Source organism: Mizuhopecten yessoensis, unplaced genomic scaffold, assembly GCF_002113885.1.
Source record: "Mizuhopecten yessoensis strain PY_sf001 unplaced genomic scaffold, ASM211388v2 scaffold3949, whole genome shotgun sequence".
NCBI classification, from domain to species: Eukaryota; Metazoa; Mollusca; class Bivalvia; order Pectinida; family Pectinidae; genus Mizuhopecten; species Mizuhopecten yessoensis.
The window spans coordinates 930,994-957,159 of record NW_018405300.1 but is presented as its reverse complement, the minus strand read 5'-3'; the positions used below and the strand labels follow the sequence as shown (position 1 = coordinate 957,159).

The window sequence follows — 26,166 nt, the reverse complement described above, 5'->3', positions numbered from 1 at the left end:
TAACAGGAGGATGGTCCAGTCACAGTGACCTGGGCTAGTTAACAACAAACAACAATGGACACTTTATAAGGTAAATCAAGCCACTTTATCAGGTAAAGCAAGCTGAGGTCAAAACACAGTCCCCTTCTGTCAACAACCACACATACATCTGACCTACAATCCAGTTCCATAACTGCTGACGCCAATACAAAGTATTTAGTCTATGTGTTTAATAATTAAGATAACCCCCTATGCTGGAATACTGGTCTCACCCACAAGGAGAGCTGGTTTTTGCTATTTGGTGTAATTAAGTATACTGGAGTCCCAAGTGATACAGAATATCATGTTAGGTCATAATCCCAAAAGTAGGTCTCTACCATCCTGGCAAGTGGTTTTCACCTCCCCCCACCCCCCTCCAAATGACAACTATTCCGTATGATCTAGATCAATAAGTCAGATTTGGTAAGCTGGGCGGAGGAGAGGTGTCTTGTGTTTCATCTTTGACTTTAACACATGATCCACACATACATGGAATGTCATTCTGAAACCAAGTGTTCTTTTTCTGAATGATAATATATCTTTTCCCTTAATTAAGACTGCCCTAGATTGTCAGGTGGTCACTCCAGGTTAACACTTTGACAAACTGACCAGCTCCAGGACAGGCTGGACTTGTACAACATAATGTGGACACTTGAGATCAAAGGACTTTATGGGTGGACCAACAATATCTGTCCCAATGCTGCAATCACTACCCTCAGGGTTGTATCACTTTTACCTGACCACGAGGACAAACAGACAGGGAACAAGGCACAACACAATAATCCATCTTGACCTTATTTTATCTTTAGGCCAGAAAGTGTTCCCTGTCCAAACTGGTGTCCACTGAGCGGGTGTGACAGACCTCCAGCACACAATGATATAACCCGACCCAGCAATACACCTCCAGGATGGGAGATGACAACACCTACAGGGAATAACATACACTTGTAACAATCTTGTCCAACATTTATTACAGAATGTGTTCCACCATCAAAGGCAAGCATTATCAGAGTCTGTTTAACATTATCAACCTTCACAGCTTATTAAGCCAGTACAATGGGGGATATATACTGTGTTACTAACTATGTTGGTTCCCCCCACCCCCAGCCAAGGTGATAGAGCAGCCCTGGGTACAGTAAACATGGGTCGGCATTCTGTGCTGCTCTGTTGGGATCAGGATAACATTGATATCAGTGTCATATGTAGCATTCTATCATCTATTTCTGACATACTTATTATTAATCCATTCTGACCGCCAAAACACTTGTGCTCCATAGCACACACACTGACTGAACACTGAGGTTATAAACAAAACTGCTCTAGTACTGGACAACTCTGAACACACACACTGACTGAACACTTAGGTTATAAACAACACTGCTCTCGTACTGAACAACTCTGAAAACACACTGACTTAACACTGGGATTATAAACAACACTGCTCTAGTACTGTACAACTCTGAAGACACACTGACCTAAAACTGAGGTTATAAACAACACTGCTCTAGTACTGGACAACTCTGAAGACACACTGACCTAAAACTGAGGTTATAAACAACACTGCTCTAGTACTGGACCACTCTGAACACACACACTGACTGAACACTGAGGTTAGAAACAACACTGCTCTAGTACTGAACAACTCTGAAGACACACACTGACTAACACTGAAGTTATAAACGACACTGCTCTAGTACTGAACAACTCTGAAGACACACTGACTTAACACTGAGGTTATAAACAACATTGCTCTNGACAACTCTGAACAGACACACTGACTGAACACTGAGGTTATAAACAACACTGCTCTAGTACTGAACAATTCTGAAGACACTCACCATATGAACTCTTTTTCAGCATATTTAAGCAGTTCCAGCTTCGTTCGTTACAGAGTTCCGTAGCTTTTCTGTATTTCTACCTGATTTTATGCCTCTTTTCGTAGTAAAGTTATGTGACCAAAGTGAAATGTTGGTCATGTTGATTTAAAACTAATTAAATTATTGTGCAAATATTTTTCTGTTCTGTTGGCTTTTGATATTGATATTTATATTTAAGTCTTTATAAAGGGCTTGCTTTGTAATGAATGACTTTGTCAATCAATGTGATTAACTAAAACCCTTTTCATTCATGTACATGGACCGTACAATCAATGTCAATTTTGTCAAAACTATTTTAAGATTGATTTTATCACGTTTTCTTTGCCCTGTTATTAAAAGCTCAGATCAAAATCTATACATTTCCGATGTAGCCCCTGACTAATGCCTTCACCAATCTTACTAATTTCATGGTTAAACTTCAAAACATGTATTTAATTTAAAACTTCATGGAGTGTTTTGGTCTGATCAAATCGCACTTTCTCATACAATTGAATGAAGTATCAGATTGTGATAAACTTTAAAAAGCAACTTCAAAGGTAGAACAAGAGTTATCCGCAGGAAAACGATCAGAGATACGAAACACGAGATACAAGTTATAAACCTTCCATTCTTTCCCCATATTTCCCACATGTTGATACAAAAATGCTCCGTTTGACACGATGTCACAAGGGTGATCCCAGAAAAACTAGACTTTGACACAACACAAGTATTAACATGAGAGGTAATTTATATTAGTAAAACAACACTGATATGAAAACATTCAGTCATGTAAAAAGGTTGACATTTTGTCATGTGTGATAAAAATAAATTAGGAATTCATTTTGAAAATTAAATCCTTGATTAAGAATGATGTACAAAACTAAAATGTTAATTTACCGGCCCTTTAAAGTCAATAAAACACCAACGTCGTAGGATCCGTTGACAAGACCTTTTTCATTTGGGCCTTAAAATTTTCCACAAAGCAGGAATATGTCTCCAAAACGTAGACACGACAAAATCCATCTGATACTTATGGGTTTGGAATTAATGTTGGGTGACTTTACATGAAAAACTGCCAACACCTATACACAGAATGACCCACAAACATAGATTTATGACCAAACAAGCATTGTAAAATAGCTGTAGCAGCGTAACACAGAGGCAGAAGGTGTGCAGTGGCCCTATTTGACATTTATAACTGATTTGTGGGGGCACTGTTAATGGTGACATAGGAAACCTGACCTCTCTATGTGACTGTACCATACAGGGGGCACTGTTGATGGTGACATAGGAAACCTGACCTCTCTAGGTGTGACTGTACCATACAGGGGTCACTGTTGATGGTGACATAGGAAACCTGACCTCTCTAGGTGTGACTGTACCATACAGGGGTCACTGTTGATGGTGACATAGGAAACCTGACCTCTCTAGGTGTGACTGTACCATACAGGGGGCACTGTTGATGGTGACATAGGAAACCTGACCTCTTTAGGTGTGACTGTACCATACAGGGGTCACTGTTGATGGTGACATAGGAAACCTGGCCTCTCTAGGTGTGACTGTACCATACAGGGGTCACTGTTGATGGTGACATAGGAAACCTGGCCTCTCTAGGTGTGACTGTACCATACAGGGGTCACTGTTGATGGTGACATAGGAAACCTGGCCTCTCTAGGTGTGACTGTACCATACAGGGGGCACTGTTGGTGGTGACAGGAAACCTGACCTCTTTAGGTGTGACTGTACCATACAGGGGGCACTGTTGATAGTGACATAGGAAACCTGGCCTCTCTAGGTGTGACTGTACCATACAGGGGGCACTGTTGATGGTGACATAGGAAACCTGACCTCTCTATGTGTGACTGTACCATACAGGGGTCAACAGATTTCTGTTGACACTTTGCTTGAAGAGGTTTTGTTTGAGGGAACCAATCCCGGGTGTAAACTAAACAATTCACAGTAATTTCTGCACCAGATGTTATATATTAAAGACTAATTCTAGTGTAACGTTAAACCAACATCCAACATGGAATCAAACTGTAGATTTATAGTGGGTGGTAAAGCATAAAAATGTGCCCGAGAAATCAATGAGTATCTCAGTCTACCACAAGCTCTGGTCCCGCGCCATAAACTAAACTCCACCTGACCAAGGCAATCAAAATGGATTTTTAATTGTTTCCTAACAGTTTCAATATAGCAGAACAGAGGTTTCTGGATCTACATGATACAGTAACACATCTAAACTAGGATACACATAACAACCACACAGCAGAAAAAGCCATTGTTAGGCCAGTACAAACATCTGCTCTCTCCAATCCAACACATATAATTATGTTTCTGTATGACCAAGAGATCAAAACAGAAATGCCAACTCGATGATCCTGAGCTGTGATTAGTGCTGTATATATTGCAAGTTCAAGAGAAACACACAGGTGACAGATATGTAAAAAGATAAAGCAGGAAGGATAAGCTCTTCTGCATGACAAATTCCCATAAATCATCGTATGCATTCAGCATGCATTATTGACAAGAGAGTACAGACCTTGACTACCAGGAGGACCTGAAACCCATGACCTTACATGACCTTAGCTACCAGGGGGACCTGAAACCCATGACCTTACATGACCTTGGCTACCAGAGGGACCTGCAACTCATGACCTTACATGACCTTGGCTACCAGGAGGACCTGAAACCCATGACCTAACATGACCTTGGCTACCAGAAGGACTTGAAACCCATGACCTTACATGACCTTAGCTACCAGGGGGACCTGAAACCCATGACCTTACATGACCTTGGCTACCAGAGGGACCTGCAACTCATGACCTTACATGACCTTGGCTACCAGGAGGACCTGAAACCCATGACCTAACATGACCTTGGCTACCAGGAGGACTTGAAACCCATGACCTTACAATTATGTCTTTGTAGGGCTCTGTCTGATATATATCCTAGCTTTTTTGTCCAAATAAATAAGGTTAGGTAGATAATCTAATGAAAAAATAAGCAGTTGTCACCATAAGGGTTAAATGCACATGATCATTACAACATCACAGCTCTGGTCAGGGTAATAGACGAAAGGCAATATCTGTTACAACTAGGTAAAGAATCATAAGATAGAAGGAACCTACAACTAAGTTTACATATAACTCAGACAGATACCTCATAAATAGGTTTTAACTCACTCAGAGGTACCTCAAAACTGAGTATTAACTCACTCAGAGAGGTACCTCAAAACTGTGTATTAACTCACTCAGAGAGGTACATCAAAACTGAGTATTAACTCACTCAGAGGTACCTCAAAACTGAGTATTAACTCACTCAGAGAGGTACCTCACAACTGTGTATTAACTCACTCAGAGAGATACCTCAAAACTGAGTATTAACTCACTCAGAGAGGTACCTCAAAACTGAGTATTAACTCACTCAGAGAGGTACCTCAAAACTGAGTATTAACTCACTCAGAGAGGTACCTCAAAACTGAGTATTAACTCACTCAGAGAGGTACCTCAAAACTGAGTATTAACTCACTCAGAGAGGTACCTCAAAACTGAGTATTAACTCACTCAGAGAGGTACCTCAAAACTGAGTATTAACTCACTCAGAGAGGTACCTCAAAACTGAGTATTAACTCACTCAGAGAGGTACCTCAAAACTGAGTATTAACTCACTCAGAGAGGTACCTCAAAACTGAGTATTAACTCACTCAGAGAGGTACCTCAAAACTGAGTATTAACTCACTCAGAGAGGTACCTCAAAACTGAGTATTAACTCACTCAGAGAGGTACCTCAAAACTGAGTATTAACTCACTCAGAGAGGTACCTCAAAACTGAGTATTAACTCACTCAGAGAGGTACCTCAAAACTGTGTATTAACTCACTCAGAGAGGTACCTCAAAACTGAGTATTAACTCACTCAGAGAGGTACCTCAAAACTGTGTATTAACTCACTCAGAGAGATACCTCAAAACTGAGTATTAACTCACTCAGAGAGATACCTCAAAACTGAGTATTCACTGCCTCAGAGAGATACCTCAAAACTGAGTATTAACTCACTCAGAGAGATACCTCAAAACTGAGTATTAACTCACGCAGAAAGTTACCTCACAACTGAGTATTCACTGTCTCAGAAAGTTACCTCAAAACTGAGTATTAAAGTCACTCAGAAAGTTATCTCAAAACTGGGTATTAACTCACTCAGAAAGTTACCTCAAAACTGAGGATTAACTCATGCAGAAAGTTACCTCACAACCGAGTATTAAGTCACTCAGAAAGTTACCTAACAACCGAGTATTAAGTCACTCAGAAAGTTACCTCACAACCAAGTATTAAGTCACTCAGAAAGTTACCTCACAACTGAGTATTCACTCACTCAGAGAGATACCTCAAAACTGAGTATTCACTCACTCAAAGAGGTACCTCAAAACTGAGTATTAACTCACTCAGAAAGTTACCTCACAACTGTATATTACTTCATTGAGTTAACATGAAAGAAACGCTATTTTGGAAAGAAAGACATCCATTTTCTTGACAACAGAACTTAACTGGTTTATATGATTTAAATAAGTAGGACAGAGACTAGGAAAAGTATAGTTAAACCAGTTTGTACTTCAGGGGAACATCACCAGTGAAGTGGTATGGGGGGTAACAATGCCAAATTCATGGAGTAGAGATAAAGGTACATTGCTACTAATGCTGTATCTAGGCTGGGGGCATGTTCTGACAGAGTGAGCAGCCTGGCTTTACAGGCAGGCAGGGTGTGGTAGTTCACCAGACATTAATTGCCCAGTATTATGCTCAGTTAGTGAGATAATATTGCAGCACAAGTGAGGATCTCTTTCATAATGTTTCTATTTTTGTAAAGCTCTTCCAAAGACACTGACAATCTCACCAGAAACATTTAACAGACTCTGTTATGTAGCTGCAATCAATGAAAACTTAAACAAACTCATCTCAATTCATACACTAATTGGGTCCGGGAAGTATACATTTTATTTAATAGTGAAAAAACTATAAAATGTTCATTTCTTATTAAATAATTAGCCAGCATTCAAATACAAATTTGTAATAACAATGCTTATGAGGTTTTGTCAGATATGCAGCAGACTCCACTACTTGGTATTACACGGTGAATAATGAAGGAACCAGCCAAGGCATCCTAGTAAATCTACAGTTTGACAATAACTCATGACTTCTGTGCTGGATATTAATACCGAGGAGGAGGAATGGTTTCTGTTTGTGAGTCACTGGCACTGAGACTCGACACATTTCATCAAATTTCAGTATGAATCTGGATGTTATCAAGGGTGAAAAAATAATATTACAGGACCGAAAAAACCTTGTCTGTCGGTAGGTCTATTGCACAGCAATGTCCGATTTTCTTCATCTCCGTTAAACATACATGCTTTGAATGAGATGTGGACTAATCATAGTAACAATAATTCTGATGGTTCTACCATTACCAGCCAAAAATTCTCTCCAATCCATATCCACTGAGTCCTAGCCTAATCCAGCCAATTCTGCACTTATTTAAGGCAGTAATCGCTTCAAATTTTCACAAAATTAATGATTGGGATTGACAAAGCTTCTGAATGACCTGAGCTACTGTTAATATGTGGCTTTGATGGATCGTCCTTAATTTGTTAGATTAAGGGACAATACCTACAGAATGTTATGTTGATATTCAATAGGCTTCATTCTGAAGCACGGAAAGTCAAATGCTGAATATGCCATTGATTGGGGTTTATTTAGATGGCGGATTACAGACCAGTAACACAGTAACGAGAGTGATGAAGATTCTTACATAACACCTATACAATGGCTGTGCGCAGTATCCTCGCGTCATAACGCATGCTGCTCTCCCTGCCTGATGCTCCAGAAATATCTGCTCTTTATAGCCAACTATTAAAGGAAGATATAGCTGGCTACACCTGGTTGTTTGTTGTCTATTCTAACTAAATATCAGACACATATGTGATCTGGTACAGGTAAATACACATTGTACACATGCTTTATTGGAACCTCATAGTTATGAATCATTGTAAAATTCCAACGGTACAATCCTAGTGCAAACTACATATAATTACCTATCTTTCATCCAAACCTGCCCACTTCTTCCCAAATGCATGTTCTAAAATCTACTTTACTGATTTGTTTATAATGAACACTTGGGCATGTTGTGGATTTAAATAAAAATGTCTTGATTATAGAATTTGATAGCTGAATTATCCCTGATTGATATATCCTGTCCGAAGATAATTTTATGATTTAATTTCACGGAAGACAAATTGTGAGTTCTATTAGATTAAAGACATTGTGCCAAACCATGTCTCTGTTTGTTTTATCAATGGCTGGATTGTCTATCTCCTAGATCCAACACAATAAAGATACAGTTATATACAGGTTTTGCGTTCTCTGCCAGTTATATAATTACATTTTCATTTTATATGAATTTACGTTCCAAACACATTAAAGATAAATTGCGGTAGAACACTAAGGCAACTGTACGATAAGTAAAATGAACTCTCTCCGATACTTTCCCAGTAATTCACGTCTGATATCATTGGCTTTTGTTTGAGTTAATTTGGCATGATAACCCACAGTTCCTTCCTTTCTCCTTTTTTAATAAAATCCACAATACTCATACTTTCTGATCACCACTTAGAACATTTGCGAGACCGTAACAAAGACAAAAACATGTTTGTTTTGGTATCCATGGAAACAAAAAGTAGAGGTAACAATGTACTGACTATTTATTAGGTGTAGATATTAAACCAATAACGAGGTTTTAGTGTTCTCTGTAACTACATTATCTTCTACATACAGAAACAACCTTCAGGAAACAGTACAACATTCTTTGACTTTGTAACATCTACCTCTAGAAACCTTTATGATCAGCCTTGGCTATTGTAACCTGTTGTGGAGTTTCAGTAATGCTAATATGTCTTTCTAAACATAGGCATATACATCAATATATGACATAGAAGTGAAAACAAACGTATTTCATTTTACTTGCAAGACTTGCTCTAACCACAGTTTATAAATTTGAAATATAGCAATACAACACTGATCGACATATAGCTTTCCTATGCCATGGTATAATAACAAACTCGAAAGTAATCTAAAGGTCAAACAACTGGCTGTTGGTAGCTACAGGGCAGGTAATTGACTGAGATGGTTGTGTTTAAGTAGGTATTACAACTGAATTAAAAGTTTGGTGTTAAAAGTTTTTATTCATTTAAGGCCATTTATTTTACACACTAAATTTCCTATTAAAATGAAATTTCACTTTTATCAAAATTTTACCAAGTATTTTTAAGACCCCGGTTTTACATTTAAATTTCTGTAATTGAAGTAATATACTTTCCAAATGCTCTTTAAAAGTAGATTGAATACAACATTGGATTTAAATGAAAGGTCTGTGAAATGATCTGTATTTACTCCAGGGTTAGAAATATTTATTTAGAGAAATGAAGAAGCACTTGACTTGAGTTGGGAGTTTTTACCTTCCTGTCTAGTACTCCCAATTATTGTAAACATACACTTCCAGCTATACCACAAAGGCATTCTATGGCAGAAGAAATGAATGAAAATTCACTGTAAGGAATTTGATTATCCTGAAATTACTACTGGAAGAAATGAACGTTAACCCAAACTACATTTCTATATGTTTTTGGATGTAGAGGACTTGATCTCCGTGTATGGAGTTACACATTGCCTGCTTCACTAACACAATTAACACTGACCTCATTTTGTGAGAAAAAACATATTGGCAATAAAATTCTTCAGGCACACAAAGACTTTGTAAGGAAATGAAATTGGCCTTTATTCTTTTTTAAATATCACCTTCTACTTTTATCTTATTCAAAGTGGAATTATTTTAAGCAACTTGAAAAGCTATTCAAAAGAATTAGTTGTGAAAAGCCTCTGTGTTTTTGCTGTTTCAAGTTGGAAAAGACATGTTGAGAAATATGAAGATTTTAAGCATATATTAAACTCTGTGTAGGCTTACAGCTATCGCAAACTAATTTTAATTTAATTAAAATATCAACTCATCTCAAACTTTGCCGAAAAATTTCTCACAGAAAATCGTATGAAGGATGGGAAGTAGGATTGTTTACCGTCAAACCTCTATCACCAGCATCTAGACGAGTCACCTCGCATCTCCATTCTGATGAATGTGCATGTTGAAAATTTAATTTCATATTTGACATATCAAGAAACAGCTTAACTAATGTAGAAGGGCTGAAGCACTTCACATGATGTTTGATAAATTGGAAATCCTTGAGTTAGATAATCATGACCTTGCTCTTCACCCTCAAGTACCCAGCATAGAGTCCTGTAACCCCTCCAAACCCCCTACCTATGATGCCACTTCCTTAACTACGAAGATCTCCGACTGGAGCCCCTAGTCTTATCCACCTTATCTGTATTTCCTGGGATTTTGAGCAGATACAGTCTTATGAACCTGTTTACGTAATCTATCAAGGTAAATCACTCCAAATTTTGTCATAAATAAATGGTTTCCTGGTGGTCGTTGATGTAAATGGTGAGGGTATATCTAATTTTAGCGGAGGAAGATTTGCGTTTTTTTAAGGCGACCTGAAGATTCTGTGTCCATCTGCTGACAGGTTTCCTGTGTTTTGTGGCATCTGAAAGTCAGCATCTGCTACCATACCAATGTTTACAATCAGTTGCAGGCGGAGACTTATTTAAATGACAGGGAAGGTGTGAAGCAGATTCTGCAGGCCTGCTTTTTGTTGATTTGTGATGAAGAAATATGGGATTGATAAGATTTAGGCTGGAGATTGAAACAACCAGATACATGTTTCAATTTTGTACCAGATTTGTTTTGCCCCAATATTAACCGAGTTGAGTGAGACACTCCTAAATCATCCATGAGTCTGATATCTATGACATGCAAGTTTGATTCCTAACTTTGCTAAAAATTTCAATCTGCAAAAGTACACAAACTGACTAAGAGTGCAATAAATAAACTGCAAACTTAGCAGATTGGAACACTTTTAATATTTGCTCAGAGGAAAATATCAAATCCATAACTGGTACATGTAGATTGGTTTTAATGTTCAGGTGTTGAGAATGTCCCTTTGTGTCCCTAAGTAAACTTGATGTAGCTGGACTGAGTGGTACCAGGCTTTTAATTTTAGTTGCTGGTACCCATTATTACTTACATAACTCAACACCTTTAATAAACTGATTAAATGCCATTTTTCTTTTCCAATTTTCTCATTTTGATTTTTTTTCTTCACCTTTTTCATTTGATTTTTCTTATCAGGTTTATCCATGTTTGAGTTTTACTATACATAGACTTACCTGGATTTTCAGGATCATTTTGTGAAACGACCACATCCCTTGGTGGTGCAAATCTAGATGCTGCTGACAGGAACGACCCCTGCTTCCTCTTGGCATTCTCTGTTCTCGGTTTAATTCTGTCTCTCTTGATTTGAGATTTCTCATAAGCATCTTGTACCTCATATGATCCAGGGGGAGGTAACTCCTGAAGAACAAATATGAAAGTAATATTTTTTTTCCTGAGAAACAACCAACAAGACCAAACCAAAGATTTTACAAATTAAAATAATGATATATTTTCATACACAATTCTCAACAAACAATATTTTGTAGTTAATAAGTTTTATGTAATCCATCAGATTTACCATCAAATACACATTTCAACAACACTTTTCTATACACATATATGTGACAGAGAAAGTGATAAATCGAGGAGCCCAACAGAGACAGAAGCAATTATTTGCCTTCTTGATTAAAAATAAATATCTAACAACTAACTTCAGATACTGTAAGCTACAACAAATATTTTCATGAAAATATAATCATAACTTCACATTCTATCAATTCAGTTTAAGGCCTTCAAGCTATAAAAAGAGGAGGTGCTTCATGAATAAACCTAATGCTTCAAGTCAAATTGCTTTTAAGCATTGATAGTGTATATTTCTGTATTTGCCTTATTTCTACTCCTCACTCACAAAAACTTGTTTTCTTATCGAGGCGGCTGGTGAGTTCAAAACTGATTTCAACCTCAGAACACTTGTATGTTCCATCATAAACAGGTTTTTGCCAACTTATTCTGTATAATTGGCAAAAATACCAAACTGCATATATCAAGTTATATACAGTAGCAAATTAGATTTTCATACTTGGTTTAATTCAATTTAAGTGTACAGTATCCAGAAGTGAAGAATATGTGAGATTGCGACTGTGTGATAAGTGTGTCTGCACATGGCTGCTGCACTCTAACGAGACGGTGCATGTCTCTGTTACTAGTGACTGGGCTCCGATTGGCTCCGTCGCCAGCTCACATCAACAGTCATACACAGATTATATCCTGAGAAAAATGTGATGTTCACATGTACAGCCAAAGATCTGTAGGCAATGACGTCACAACACACTTCATACTTGACCTCTACATCAATTTTTTATGCTTAATTTAAAATGCATATTATGTTAATCACATAAAAATCAATTTTTTTTTTTTCAAAAGTTTCTTTTCTTTTATTTAAGTATTTCCTTAAATGATGATAATGTGTATGGGACGAACACAAGGAAAAGTATAAAGTTTGACATATCATGATTAATGGTTCAAATTACCTTAAATACAAAGAACAAAAGAACAGGCTACGTAATTCTTTATTGTAGAAAATCAAAAGGTAGCATGTGACATATAAGGGAATTTGAACATGAGAACGGCCATAAATGTTGTGACTACAGCCTATAACACGAGGACAGTTATAGGACTATTACCGGCAGGTATTCCATGTGAGCTGGAACAGGGCACATAGCAGTATGGACACACGTCAGGACAATACTGAATACTACTTTAGGTCAGTAAAGGATACTGTAGGTGTAGATAGTGAGGGGTAAGGGATTAGACAGGGTTATGGGGAAGGAAATTGATAATTTTAGAATAGAAAAAACTTTCTCAGGACACACCCAATATGACCTATGCTCAATCAGGACACACTGACTGCCAATTAGGACACTGTCTCTAATCATTACACAGTCCTCAATCAGGACAGACTTATAGTCTCTAATCATTACACAGTCCTCAATCAGGACAGGTTTATAGTCTATAATCAGTATACAGTCCTCAATCAGGACAGACTTATAGTCTATAATCATTACACAGTCCTCAATCAGGACAGACTTATAGTCTCTAATCATTACACAGTCCACAATCAGGACAGGTTTATAGTCTCTAATCATTACACAGTCCACAATCAGGCCAGGTTTATAGTCTATAATCATTACACAGTCCTCAATCAGAACAGACTTATAGTCTCTAATCATTACACAGTCCTCAATCAGGACAGACTTATAGTCTATAATCATTACACAGTCCTCAATCAGGATAGACTTATAGTCAGAGTCTGTAACAGAATCCAGACCCTTTCACTCTACAATCATGACAGAGATATCATACAAACCAGGACCCTTTTATTCTTCCAGTTATGACACACTGTCCCCAGTCATTGTGCAGTGTCCCAAATCATAGCCCATATTGTTCTAAATCTGGACACACTATTGTCAACCTTGCCAATCTGTTCCCAGTGAGGACTCACCATCCCCTATTAGGACACTGTCATCATTGAGGACACATTTCTAATTAGGACACTATCATCAATGAGGACACATTCCCAATTAGGACACTGTCATCAATAAGGACACATTCCCAATTAGGACACTATCATCATTGAGGACACATTCCCAATTAGGACACTGTCATCAATTAGGACACATTCCCAATTAGGACACTGTCATCAATGAGGACACATTCCCAATTAGGACACTGTCACCAATGAGGACACATTCCCAATTAGGACACTGTCATCAATGAGGACACATTCCCAATTAGGACACTGTCATCAATGAGGACACATTCCCAATTAGGACTCCTTACATCTTTCCAGTTTGCAAGGCTGTCATAAACACATGTATACTTCAAGGCAATAAATGCCACCAACAACTGTTGTAAAACACAGAAATATTAAATATTAACATTAAAATGGATTTAAGCACTGCTAAGCATTTGACATAACATGCATAAATTGTGAACTGACACACAATGCTGGATGTTAGCAAACAATCTTAATTAATAAATGCCTATGTGTGCATTTCTAATACATTCAAAAGTACATTCTGACACGACTAATTATGTCACTAATTTAAATGGTTAGATACATCTCTGGGAACAGACTCACACCTCCTCGGTGAAAAAGCTGTTTATACCTGGAGAAGTTGACATTATTACATGTTGAGCTGCCAGCCGAGTCTGACTTTTGGATATATATACTTTGAGAAGTTGACACTATCAGAGCTGCCAGTACAATCTGACTTGTGGACATTCATGAAGTAGCTGTAATTAGGATCACTGCACACCTGGTGCTGGTTGTGTGTTACCTGCTTATTCAGCAGACAATTAATTAAAGCATTTCATTAGTTTTCTTATATTTCTATGTTACCTGATAATTATTTTAAGGTAAGTGTTATTCATATAAAAGCAAATGATTACAAGTAGAAGGATCTTTGTAGCCAAGGTTTCCACATGTTTCCCCATGTTTATTTCACACAATTATAGGAGGTGGAGATACAGGAAACAATTAAGTCCGCACAAGTCATCAGCAAAAACGTAATCATTTTTTTACTGATGCTAAAATATTACCAAATCCTAGCTCCAAAGGCTGCGTAATTTTCAACATCATTTTGATGGGACAAATAAAGGTTTGGTGTTGCAATGTTTTAGATGTCTTACAATCTCAACATGATGGAATATCACAAAAGTCACATGATGAATGAAGATAATTACAATGAGGTATCAATTTCATAATTCAAAAATTGGCCAAGAAACATTAGCATAATAAACCTCTACAAATTAATACTTCTGCCAAACAATGGCAGGTTATTGTTTCAGGTGGTCTGGTCTCCGGCACCATATGTCTGATCATTTCTACATCTCTAATTAAACTCCTGGTCAGTGTAAAATTTCACAGTGAATAACCAGAAATAAACTGGACCATTAATGATGGTCACACATTTTTTTGGCATTGACACATGTAATTTGTACCCAGACCCATCATAATGTCCATCATTGCCACTGCAGGGAGCTGGGCAGTGCCTCCATAAACACCCCTGGAGCAGCCACACTAATTTGTCATGGTCAAGTTGACCTTCTGACCTTTTTATGACATATGAAACATCACTTCAAAAGAAAAGTTATGACCTCAGATGTGGAAAAATAACATCATAACTGGTGGGTAGCAGATGCTGTCTGGTACTGATGCTGGAACATCACTGAGTGGGATTCTACATCACTAGCCATACACTATCTGGTGCTATTTGCAAAGTACTGTGTGGGATCCCACACAACCAAATGTTGCTGTTTGGTGCTTGGGCTGTGTGCATTATCACACAACCAAATGTTGCTGTTTGATGGTGATGAGGGATCTGCACTGTGTGGGATAATCAAATGTACGAAAGTAAACAAGGTGTTAATCTATAATATATTCCTTATCAACAGCAGGACTTTTGTTAACTGTATAATAGGCCAATCGAAAACTTCTCAAATAATTCTACGGAAAAAAAAAGTTTCTCGATGAAAAAACATCTGATGATATAACAAATGAACAGTATTTGCAGCTATTGAGGTCTAGAGACCATCCAAATTACTCCACCGCAGGCTACGTATACATACTTCAACCAGCTTGTATAACCATTGAAATGAAATGAAATTAAAAGTATAATGAAACATTTACAAGGTTTAACTCTGGGTAGTCTGTGATATCAGACTAGTGGATCAACACATGTTAAATACTATCTGGAATATAGCCTGTGAAGAGGATGACCAACAATATATTGATACTGAATGAGTAGACAGGTACATGGGTGTATGTGATGTCCAGTTCTGTATCACTTTGTCAGTAATGCCTCAGTGATTATAGCTGGCCAGTGAAGATGACCAGTAGTATATGTAGGTACTGAATGAGTAGACAAGTACATGGGTGTATGTGATGTCCAGGCCTATATCACTTTGTCAGTAATGCCTCAGTGATTAGATGACCAGTAGTATATGTAGGTACTGAATGAGTAGACAGGTACATGGGTGTATGTGATGTCCAGGCCTATATCACTTTGTCAGTAATGTCTCAGTGATTAGCTGAGCAGTGTCAGCCATGATAGAAACAAATTAGTGCCCACTTTGGCCAGCCAGGGAAGGTTGACCATTGGTCACTAACTGTCCAGTGTGTGTACAGGTGATGGATACCAGACTGCTGTGGTGAGTTTAGGCCATGAAATCTGTGTATCTACTTTGGATGTGTCAGGGTTAAGACAAGTGAGGCCTGACAGAGATACACTGCCTCAGTGCCAAATAAAGCTCACTGTTGTTAATGTTGTTCATGAATTTATAAAAACCTCATAGCAGGACAAAGTATCTGCAGTAGTTTAACAGCTCCAGGCCTCCTTCTCATTACTTTTTGACAGAGCCTTAGAAAGAATTTCGAGTTTCCCATTCCCATTGTGGAATTCCCTTTCTATCATACAGTGCAGAATGCTTGGCTGTTTTTTTCTATTTGTCAACAAAACAGTTTCTACAAAATAGGAATTTGGTTTTAGATACGAATGAAATTCTAATCCTGAAGATTGCTATATGAGATGGAGGTTAACAATTTAAATGAGATCAAATAAAACATAATATATAAAATACTGTCAGAGGATGGTATTTACAGCTTTGATCAATTTCCTGAGCTGGTAACGATTGACTTGTGTAGCGGAACTGGACTGGGTCGAGCGGCGGCGACCAGATAGCTCAATTGGTTGAGCGTCCGTCTAGAGTTCGGAAGGTCCCGAGTTCGAACCCCAGTCTGGCCGTACATTTTTCCTCTCCTGTTACACTCGTACCTTCAAAACTTACAAATTACCTCCCTCTGTTTTCCTACATTTGAACACTTATCTTTTGATTTCAATAACTGTTTCTTTAATACCCCTCTGCATTATTTTCCCTAAGAAATTCTTATGATATAATATTTTGGAATGAATAATAATTATATTTGGTCAGCCTTAGTTATGTTAGCCCCTGCTGTGATAGTCGAGAAACTCTATTTCCAAATTATTTATTTTACAATGGTAAACCTTCTTTTCGGTTTTCAGCATGAAAAATTATTGACAGAAAAACTATATTTTTTTGCTTAATTGACATAGTCCTGTTTCAAGTACAGAAAATAACACAGAAAATATACTCACAACTACAAAATATCTGTAAGACATGAATCATTCCAACAATAGCAACCATGAACTGGACTTTGGAACTCTGAAACTGTTACAAATTATTCTCATATCTGACCCGATATAAAATTTGATCAAAATCTGTTACAAAATGAATTTGCCTTTTTCCTGTGATGACACTTAATTGGGACAGCACTTCACAGACATGGTAGAAAGTACAAGTTGTTGTGTGATAAGAACATGAAATGGAAATCTTTAAAAGCTTTTTATAACATTGTGTTCTGGAGAAAACTGGTCCATAATATTTAAACAAGAGTCACTTACAGAATACGTTGTATCACAAATCTGGACTTCCTACACTACAGGTATAAACTACTGATACACATCTGTTTAACCGGACTTGTATTACTCATTAGGATCGTATCAGATAGATTTATCAGATATATTATCAGGGTGTTTTTTCTCATTTTTATACACATGTATACGAATGTCAGGAATCAGAAAACAAATTACTTGGTGACAGGTAAATTGTTTTGTTTCTAAAAGTCATCTAAAACAATGACTCTTTATTCAGGCTGTGGCGTTACCCCAAGTTCCGGAAGAGAGGTAATTGGAAACGTCAATATTGGTACATATAAATGCTGTCTATTAAAAAAGGTTCCTTTATTTTCCTGATTTGTGTTAAGATATCCAATTCTATTTTACACCCAATAACATGTGTACTGTTGTAGAGACAAGCATAGGACCACAACACCTGACAAGCATAGGACCACAACACCAGACAAGCATAGGACCACAATAGCTGACAAGCATAGGACCACAACCCCTGACAAGAATAGGACCACAAGACCTGACAATAATAGGACCACAACACCTGAAAAGCATAGGACCACAACACCCACTGTTGTAGAGACAAGCATAGGACCACAACACCCGACAAGCATAGGACCACAACCCCTGACAAGAATAGGACCACAACACCTGACAAGAAGAGGACTTGAAGATTTTTTCATTTAAAAGATTTTGGAGTTTTTCAATTTTTATAATACATGTATTGAAAAATTCTCTTCTTCATGAAACCTAGAGATATCTGACCTAAATTACACAGCCACAAATGAGTTACTTAAAACTTGTTCATTGGGCTCTACAAGGATGTTCTGCATTTTAACCATAGATTTTATTACCTAGAAAGGAAGAAGATATAACACTTAACCAAATCTTTTAGTAGGCCACGGTCATCTTGACCTGGGATAGAATTGAATCATGTGGTATGGAATATCAGAGATCGTCTGTGTCAACTCACCAAAATTAGACGGAATTATATACAAGTTGATATATCGGTTTTGAGATTTGCTTAATTCTAATGAATCACGAGGATGAGACTTGGCTGTAAGCCATGGTGAGGTAGGAAGGTCATGACGACACGACATCTGGGTGGAGGAACCTACAAAGTCCTGACAAGCTTACAGGTCCATGTGGAGACTGTCAGGTGGGCTGCCTGTCAGGCCTGGAAAGTCTAAACAAAACTGCCATCGCTCTCGGCTGCAAAGTGAAATTGTGGCAAAGGTGATCTGTGGAAGAATGACCCAGTCTACACAAGCTCCTCGAGAGTAATTAGAGGAAATAAGATCGGAGCATTTGTGTGCACAAACACTGCAGACCTGAAGAGCTCTGTAGTGACAGGGGCATGTAATGTGATCAATGTTTAGAGAGCTTCCCAAGGAGACGGACAAACATTTGTGTAATATAGCTGTAAATACTACATCCAAATACCATATGGCTGTCCAGGAGGACCCATCTACAGATACATACCTCTGTCTACTCACACAAACAGTACGCCTGTCCACACAAGTTAGTCGCAACCAGATTGATAGTCTAAATGGTCAGTCGCATATATCTAACGCATGGTCTGAAAAAGTTCCACAGATTTTGAGAAGAAAATCAAATCTGCAGTATAAGATACTCCAAGTGAACCCATGGTGAATTTGTTCAGATATTGAATTATCAACGATTTGCATCATATTAGAGTAGCGGGAGGGAGGAACATATCCAATCAACCGTAACTAAAATTTTGATTTTGTATAATTGTCACATCTAAGGTGAGACGTACATTCACAGCTAGGTAGATGGAGTTGACACCCACACAGAGCCCTCGTGTGGTGACTGGGAAGTGATAGATTCTGGAGTCGGAGAGTCCACAGGGTGTCCATTGTAGAATGATGAATCCTGGAGGTGTCCACAGGGTGTCCGGTGGGGCTACATAGAGGACTGGAGCGATAGGAAAGTTTGGACACCCTGAGGACACCTGTCAGTCAACACCTATCTACCTAGCTGTGTATTAGGTTAGAAAGCACTCCCAACAAATTAAGGTTAACTGTCCAAGACAAGTCTAGCAGTTCATATGTACTTGAAATCCATTTACCGATTCCCTTACTGATTCCCCTACTGATTCCAAAGCCGATCCACCATTTAAATTTAATTGTGAGACAATAGCAAAGAGTATACAGAACACAAACAAGCTGGTCTGCTAGGGAAGTCATTTATCAATGTCGGTAGGTAAAGTAAAATTAATGTTCAATCAGCGGGTCAAACACACACGGCCTGGCTCTCCTGGAGGTGATACATCACACTACATCTTTGGGAGACCTTCACCATGAATTCCTCACAAAAATCCACTAATATACCAGTAAGACAGAAAATGGGATAACAAGGTCCTAAAAATACTCCAATTACATATATATATGTAAACTTAAGTACCCAAAACTCTCAAACATTGAACAACAAATAATTAATGAATTAAAAATGACAGTGTGGTGAACATCAGAAACACAACAAATCTTGACAAGAACAGTAAAAGTACAAGGAACCTAAAACAGGTTCAAAATCATAAATCTGTGTAAGTGTATAGGTCGGGGTGATGGCTGTAGTAACATCAGCTGTAGTCAGGTAGCCTGCCACTCTCAATTGTACATGCCAAACATCACCATGTTTGGAGTCAAATTTTAAATGCATGTCTGCCACAAAAATTTACAAATTAACTTCAGACAATAATTGTAAAATTAAAGTCAAACTTTCCCATTCTGTAAACTTCAGTGGGAGAGAAGTATATTTCAAATATCTGTCCCGACAGAAAAAAACCAAGTTGTGCCGGATGTGAGACTGCAGATAGCAGAAACAGTCCCATGTAATGATTATGTAGATAATTATCAACTTATAGGCGGGGAACTGTTTTCATTACCAGAGCACAGGTTTGGTGGTGTGTACATAATGACAGTGAACGGCAGGGAGGTACAGGGAGCCTGGTTTGTCAGACTTACAAATGATGCATATCATGCATGTACACAGCCTAATTAGAAATAAATGTAAACGATGCAGGCAAATGAACAGAGTAATTAGACCACAGCAGTTGTGTTTGTGTGTGTGTCCCACCTGCCCCCTGCCTCCACCCCTACACCAGCACTTCAACAGGGACCACAACCCACAATTTTGTTTGTTTGTTTGATTTTGTTTAACGTCCTATTAACAGCTAAGGTCATTTAAGGACGGCCTCCCCTGGGTGTGCAAGATGCATGCGTGTAGTGTATGTGTGTGTATTTTGGGAGGCTGCGATATGTTCGTGTTTGTCTCCTTGTGATAGCGCGGAACTGATGCCGACGTTATAGTGCTACCTCACCGAAACATACTGCCGAAGACACCCAGCAGGACGCCCCACCCGGTCACATTATACTGACAACGGGCGAACCAGTCGTCCCACTCCTAATTTGCTGAGCGTTAAGCAGGAGTAGAAACTACCATTTTTAAAGACTTTGGTATGTCTCGGCCAGGGGACAGAACCCAAAACCTTCCTCACAGGGGCGAACGCTCAACAAATGGCCAAAAGTGAGGCATTGTCAAGGGAGACATTAGGAAGAAGAAAGTTATTTAGAAAGGAGAGAAGAGATAAGGTCCCAAATTTAGTCGCCTCTTACAATCATGCAATTGGGGGCAGCAGGTACAATTCTTACGCCCTACCGCCACAACCCACAAACAGTCCTAACAGCCTTATTATAACATAACCATGTGTGATTCCTGCACGTTCTGAAGTTTTTGAAAAGTCTTGATACAGCTTTTCACTACATGCTATATGCTTATCAACAAACAGTTGTTGACATCACAATACATTCAACTCAATTGAAAAGACTTACTCAAGTTAACTTTTACCAGAATTTATTTCAAAAACAGTTTTTGTTGGTTGAGCATTGGAAATTGATTTTTTATTTGTGAACAACTAAAACAAATCTACAACAGGACTGATAAAAAGGGGAAAAAAACTTCGATACATTCCATCAGCTGTTCTTCTTTAGAAATCCACATATTGCCTGTGTCAAGACATGAGTTGTACAACGGAAAGAAGGGTTTTATCGGTACATCTCTCAATGAAAGTTCTCCTGGCCCTAATGGTATCCAGGGAATACACAGCTATGTCTACACATGTCTGGATGTGCCCTGGAGGCCAATACAAATCATTGAATTATGTTGCAATTCTAGATACTAGTTTTTTCCTTAGATAGAATGCATAGATTAGTTTCTAAATTCAGTTAAAATGTCTTAAGTCCACAAGGAAAAACAAAAATTGATAGAATTATTTTTAACTCTTACAACAGGAGTTTTTGAAATGCTGAGTTCCTTGAATCTAGAGATGCCTACTCAGACAACTTATCAGAAGGGTGACTGAGTCTGGAGGGATTAGGATACAGGGAATCCCAGTGATGACATCAAAAAGACCATTAAATTCCTACCCCGCTCCCCTAGGACAGATATAGAAACCCCTAGCCCACTGAAATCACTCCAATGGGCAGCAAGTCAAGTACAGTAATGGGGGTGTTTTTATTTTTTCTGATAAGTATTTTGCTCCTATGAAATGATAGTGTTAAAAAAAGCAGCAAAATAGGAGCTGTACATATGGCAGTGTTTAGTCAAAGACATCTGAAATACTTGTAAAATTGAAACATTAAATCATTTAGGTTACATCATGTAAATCTGATGTAAAACTCAACATGGCTTATATCAAAGTGCTGATTTGTACACCAATTTAATTCGACTTTTCTTGCAAGCAAATTGTGACGCCATTGTGTTTTCCTTTTTGTTACAAACCCTGTATATATCCATTTCTGGATACTTCACCAGATATCCTAAGCTGCAAGTAAAGTACAATTTTCTTTTTTTTCAAATGAAATTCTTCTATGGAATCTTTTTCACATCCATATCACTTTTCCATCATCAAAACATCTTCAGTAAAATGGAATTTCAATGTGATAATCAATTTATTACTTCCTGTATATAATTTCTCATGATTGATCAGCTTCAAGCCGATAAAAGATTCGGGGATTATTATATATTCTTTATTGTAGTAATTTTGGTCTCCATTTTGTTTTGTGGCTTTCTGAAGGATGAGATTGGTAGAAAACAGGAGAAGGTCTATGATGGCACTGGGACTTAAATCACTGCCTGTATGTTAAATAGCCTATTACAATGACAACGTTAGGCGAATCCTTACAGTGCATAATAGTACACAGATATTTGTCTATGACAGGCCAATAAATTCCACGGGCCATTTTCCCCATTCCGAATCCTTTTTTCCATTACCAGGAGCAACAGCTTGAGGCAACAGAATTTGACAGACTATCTGATTAAAGTGATTTGCCTGTTTGATTGAGGGGAAATCAATCCGGGAAGCAATAAAGTCTAACCCTACCGCCATTTCATCTCACCTCTCCGAAGGCCAATTCCATAACATGCTGTATGTGTTGGGCTGATGTCGATACAGACCCAGGTTTAACGGTCGTCCTTCAATATCGCTGGGTGTGGTGCATACATCCATGTTAATTAATGGAAATGAGGGTCATCTCACAGATAGCCCTCCCTAGGTACCGGGGCCCTGATACGGGCACAGGCCTTGAACTGCAAGGCATGCACCTTAAGTCACATCATAGACGCCATTTCAAGGTGACAGAAATTAGAGATGACATTTCTATGAATCTAACAAGGAATAATTGTCAGTAATATCAGAACCCACTGGAAATGGATACTTATTCTGGCAAAGTCAATCTGCCTATATTTCAGTTTTGTCTATAAAATGCAGGTTTATCACTGGTAACTTAGTATAGTAATTCAGTTACTGTTGAATTGTTTCGACAGGTTCAAGTATTAAACCCCTGAGCAACTATAACAGGAATCCTCAAAGCCAGACTGTACTTGACTTTCCTTCCGTTATTGATAACAAGCTATACTATCATTATTGTACCTAAGTAAGGTTCACCAAACTGAATCAATATTACCCATACTGTTGTAGCTCTAGGATGAAATGTTGTTAATCAGGAGCTATAACAAATGACTGTGTTTATTCAATACTATACCAGACACAACAACGAATATTATCTATTTTACCAAAAGAATACTAATGGTGACCTATGACCTTCATGCTAACCTGGAACCAATCACAACCTGTCAAATTGACATCCTGTGTCCTAGACCTCTTTAGGTGCTAGCTTCCTCATTAATCAATGACTCGGACACTTGCTGTGTTTATTAGGAACGAGGTAGCAAGTTGGTGGCCTTGACTGTCCATCTTCAATACCAATGTCTTGCATATTTAATAGGTAACATTTTTCTTCACAAAAACCAAGTGCCTGATTTAAGTGGTGTAACAGGGCGCCATTCGTTGGTGTGTAATAATTAGTCTCTGATTGAGCTGGTGAACACGTTCAAGACCTGGTATCTTAGTCCACCCAGGTCTATTTTAAGTAATTATAACAAGTCATTAGCTACTGATAGTGGACAATTTTACAGCAGCATATGTCAGAGTCCTAAGAGAAATGACCATGTCAAATAGTTCTGTAACATTATAATCTACTTGAGTAATGACAGTAGTACAATATAATAGACCCGTCAAACATAAGATAAAGACTCCTGTGTTCATGTGGAGGTTTGAAATACTTCAGGGCACAACGCTGATTTGACATCATAAGGATGCAAAGAGATTCATTCTGTATTGCACTGGGTAGTTGTAATCTTTGTTTTGGTTGCAGTGGGGTTATGGGTACAATGCAAAAGATCTAGATCTAGATAGTGGATAATGGGGTTTGTTCCACTGGTAAAAGGGATCACTATACTGGAGACTGGTTTATTTCAGAAGAAATATGGGTTCATTGTATTGGGAAATAAAGGGGAATCTTGGGAAATAAAGGGGTCAGGATGGTGGAGGAATACTGTAAAAGTGGACATTTATCACGTGTTAAAATGTTTGTGTTATAATTCATTAAAAAGATCATGGTGTGAAAATTTTCACGCTGACAATGGTTCAGAAATCTATCTATGCCATATATCTTTAAACTATATATAATATATAAATACATGTTTGCATAAAGATATTTTTGCGCTAATTGCAAAAATGTGAAAATTTCCACTTTTACAGACAATACCTTTAGAAACGTTTCTGGATTCCCATGGAAAGGAGAGTTCAGGGGGTACTTATACACTCCAAGACAGGCTGGGGTTCACCTATCAACATGCACCTCTGTGGTTTAATGGGTCCGGTGTGTAATAGAACTATCTCTTAGCTAGTGTATCATTGTCAATCCAGCAAGTCCTTTACTGAGAAATGTGCTGCCAACAGACCCAATCTCTCAACATTGAAGCAGATTTCTCCTTTGATAGGGCAGAAGTCGGTAAGACTTGCGAAGAGAGACAGTGAATGTGTTCTCATTTGTCTGTATAAAACAACACCTTTCTACAGCTATGACACTTCTGGCAGACATTTCAAAACTAAACCAGTTATAAAAATTCTTTTGAAGAGGAAAAAATAGAAAAAACCACAATGTTATCAGCAGACTATATCCTTTTATGTGTCTTAAGATTTTTTTTCACAGATTGAAAGACAAAAAATATATGAAAACTCACTCCAAAAAGGCACTTAAAGACATCAAAATCATATCAATATTTGTTTATAAATATACATTAAGTAATGACATTATTATCAAATTCTGAGAGAAAAAAGTCACTTACTCAGACAGATAGTGATTTTGAAATGTTTCCTTATCTATGAGAGCCAGTGGAAGTTGACATGGTAAACTTCTACAGATAAACCCTGAAATGGCATATCTTGTTGGTAACTCTCTGCAGCTTCTCTACGATAAAACTTCACATGATCACTTTTAATTCTTACTTTTTTTGTAAGGCAACATGAATAGCTGAAAAAGGTATCAAACAGATAGTTTGTTTTACTCCTCATAAGAACAATTATATTTTTTCTTTCATGAAGGAAATGAAGTATCAGCAACAATCTGTGTTTTAGTGTACAATATCAGGCCTGTATAGGACCTGTCCTTCTCCTTAACGATTTGTGTTTTAGTGTACAATATCAGGCCGGTGAAGGATCTGTCCTTCTCCTCAACAATCTGTGTTTTATTGTACAATATCAGGCCTGTGTAGGACCTGTCCTTCTCCTTAACAATCTGTGTTTTAGTGTACAATATCAGGCCTTTGTAGGACCTGTCCTTCTCCTTAACGATCTGTGTTTTAGTGTACAATATCAGGCCGGTGTAGGATCTGTCCTTCTCCTCAACAATCTGTGTTTTATTGTACAATTTCAGGCCTGTGTAGGACCTGTCCTTCTCCTTAACAATCTGTGTTATAGTGTACAATATCAGGCCTGTGTAGGACCTGTCCTTCTCCTCAACAATCTGTGTTTTAGTGTACAATATCAGGCCTGTGTAGGACCTGTCCTTCTCCTCAACAATCTGTGTTTTAGTGTACAATATCAGGGGCTGTGTAGGACCTGTCCTTCTCCTTAACAATCTGTGTTTTAGTGTACAATATCAGGCCTGTGTAGGACCTGTCCTTCTCCTCAACAATCTGTGTTTTAGTGTACAATATCAGGCCTGTGTAGGACCTGTCCTTCTCCTCAACAATCTGTGTTTTAGTGTACAATATCAGGCCTGTGTAGGACCTGTCCTTCTCCTCAACAATCTGTGTTTTAGTGTACAATATCAGGCCT

The 26,166-nt window shown here is 38.0% G+C and overlaps 1 protein-coding gene across 1 annotated transcript in view; it reads right to left on the bottom strand.

Moving 5' to 3' along the window:
• LOC110448211 (sperm-tail PG-rich repeat-containing protein 2-like) overlaps nt 1-26,166 on the bottom strand; it is a 79,451-nt gene that overhangs the window by 23,420 nt on the left and 29,865 nt on the right. Inside the window, exon 10 of the mRNA XM_021494339.1 lies at nt 11,208-11,391. Coding sequence (XP_021350014.1) covers nt 11,208-11,391 — 184 coding nt within the window. The remainder of the gene's footprint in view (nt 1-11,207; nt 11,392-26,166) is intronic.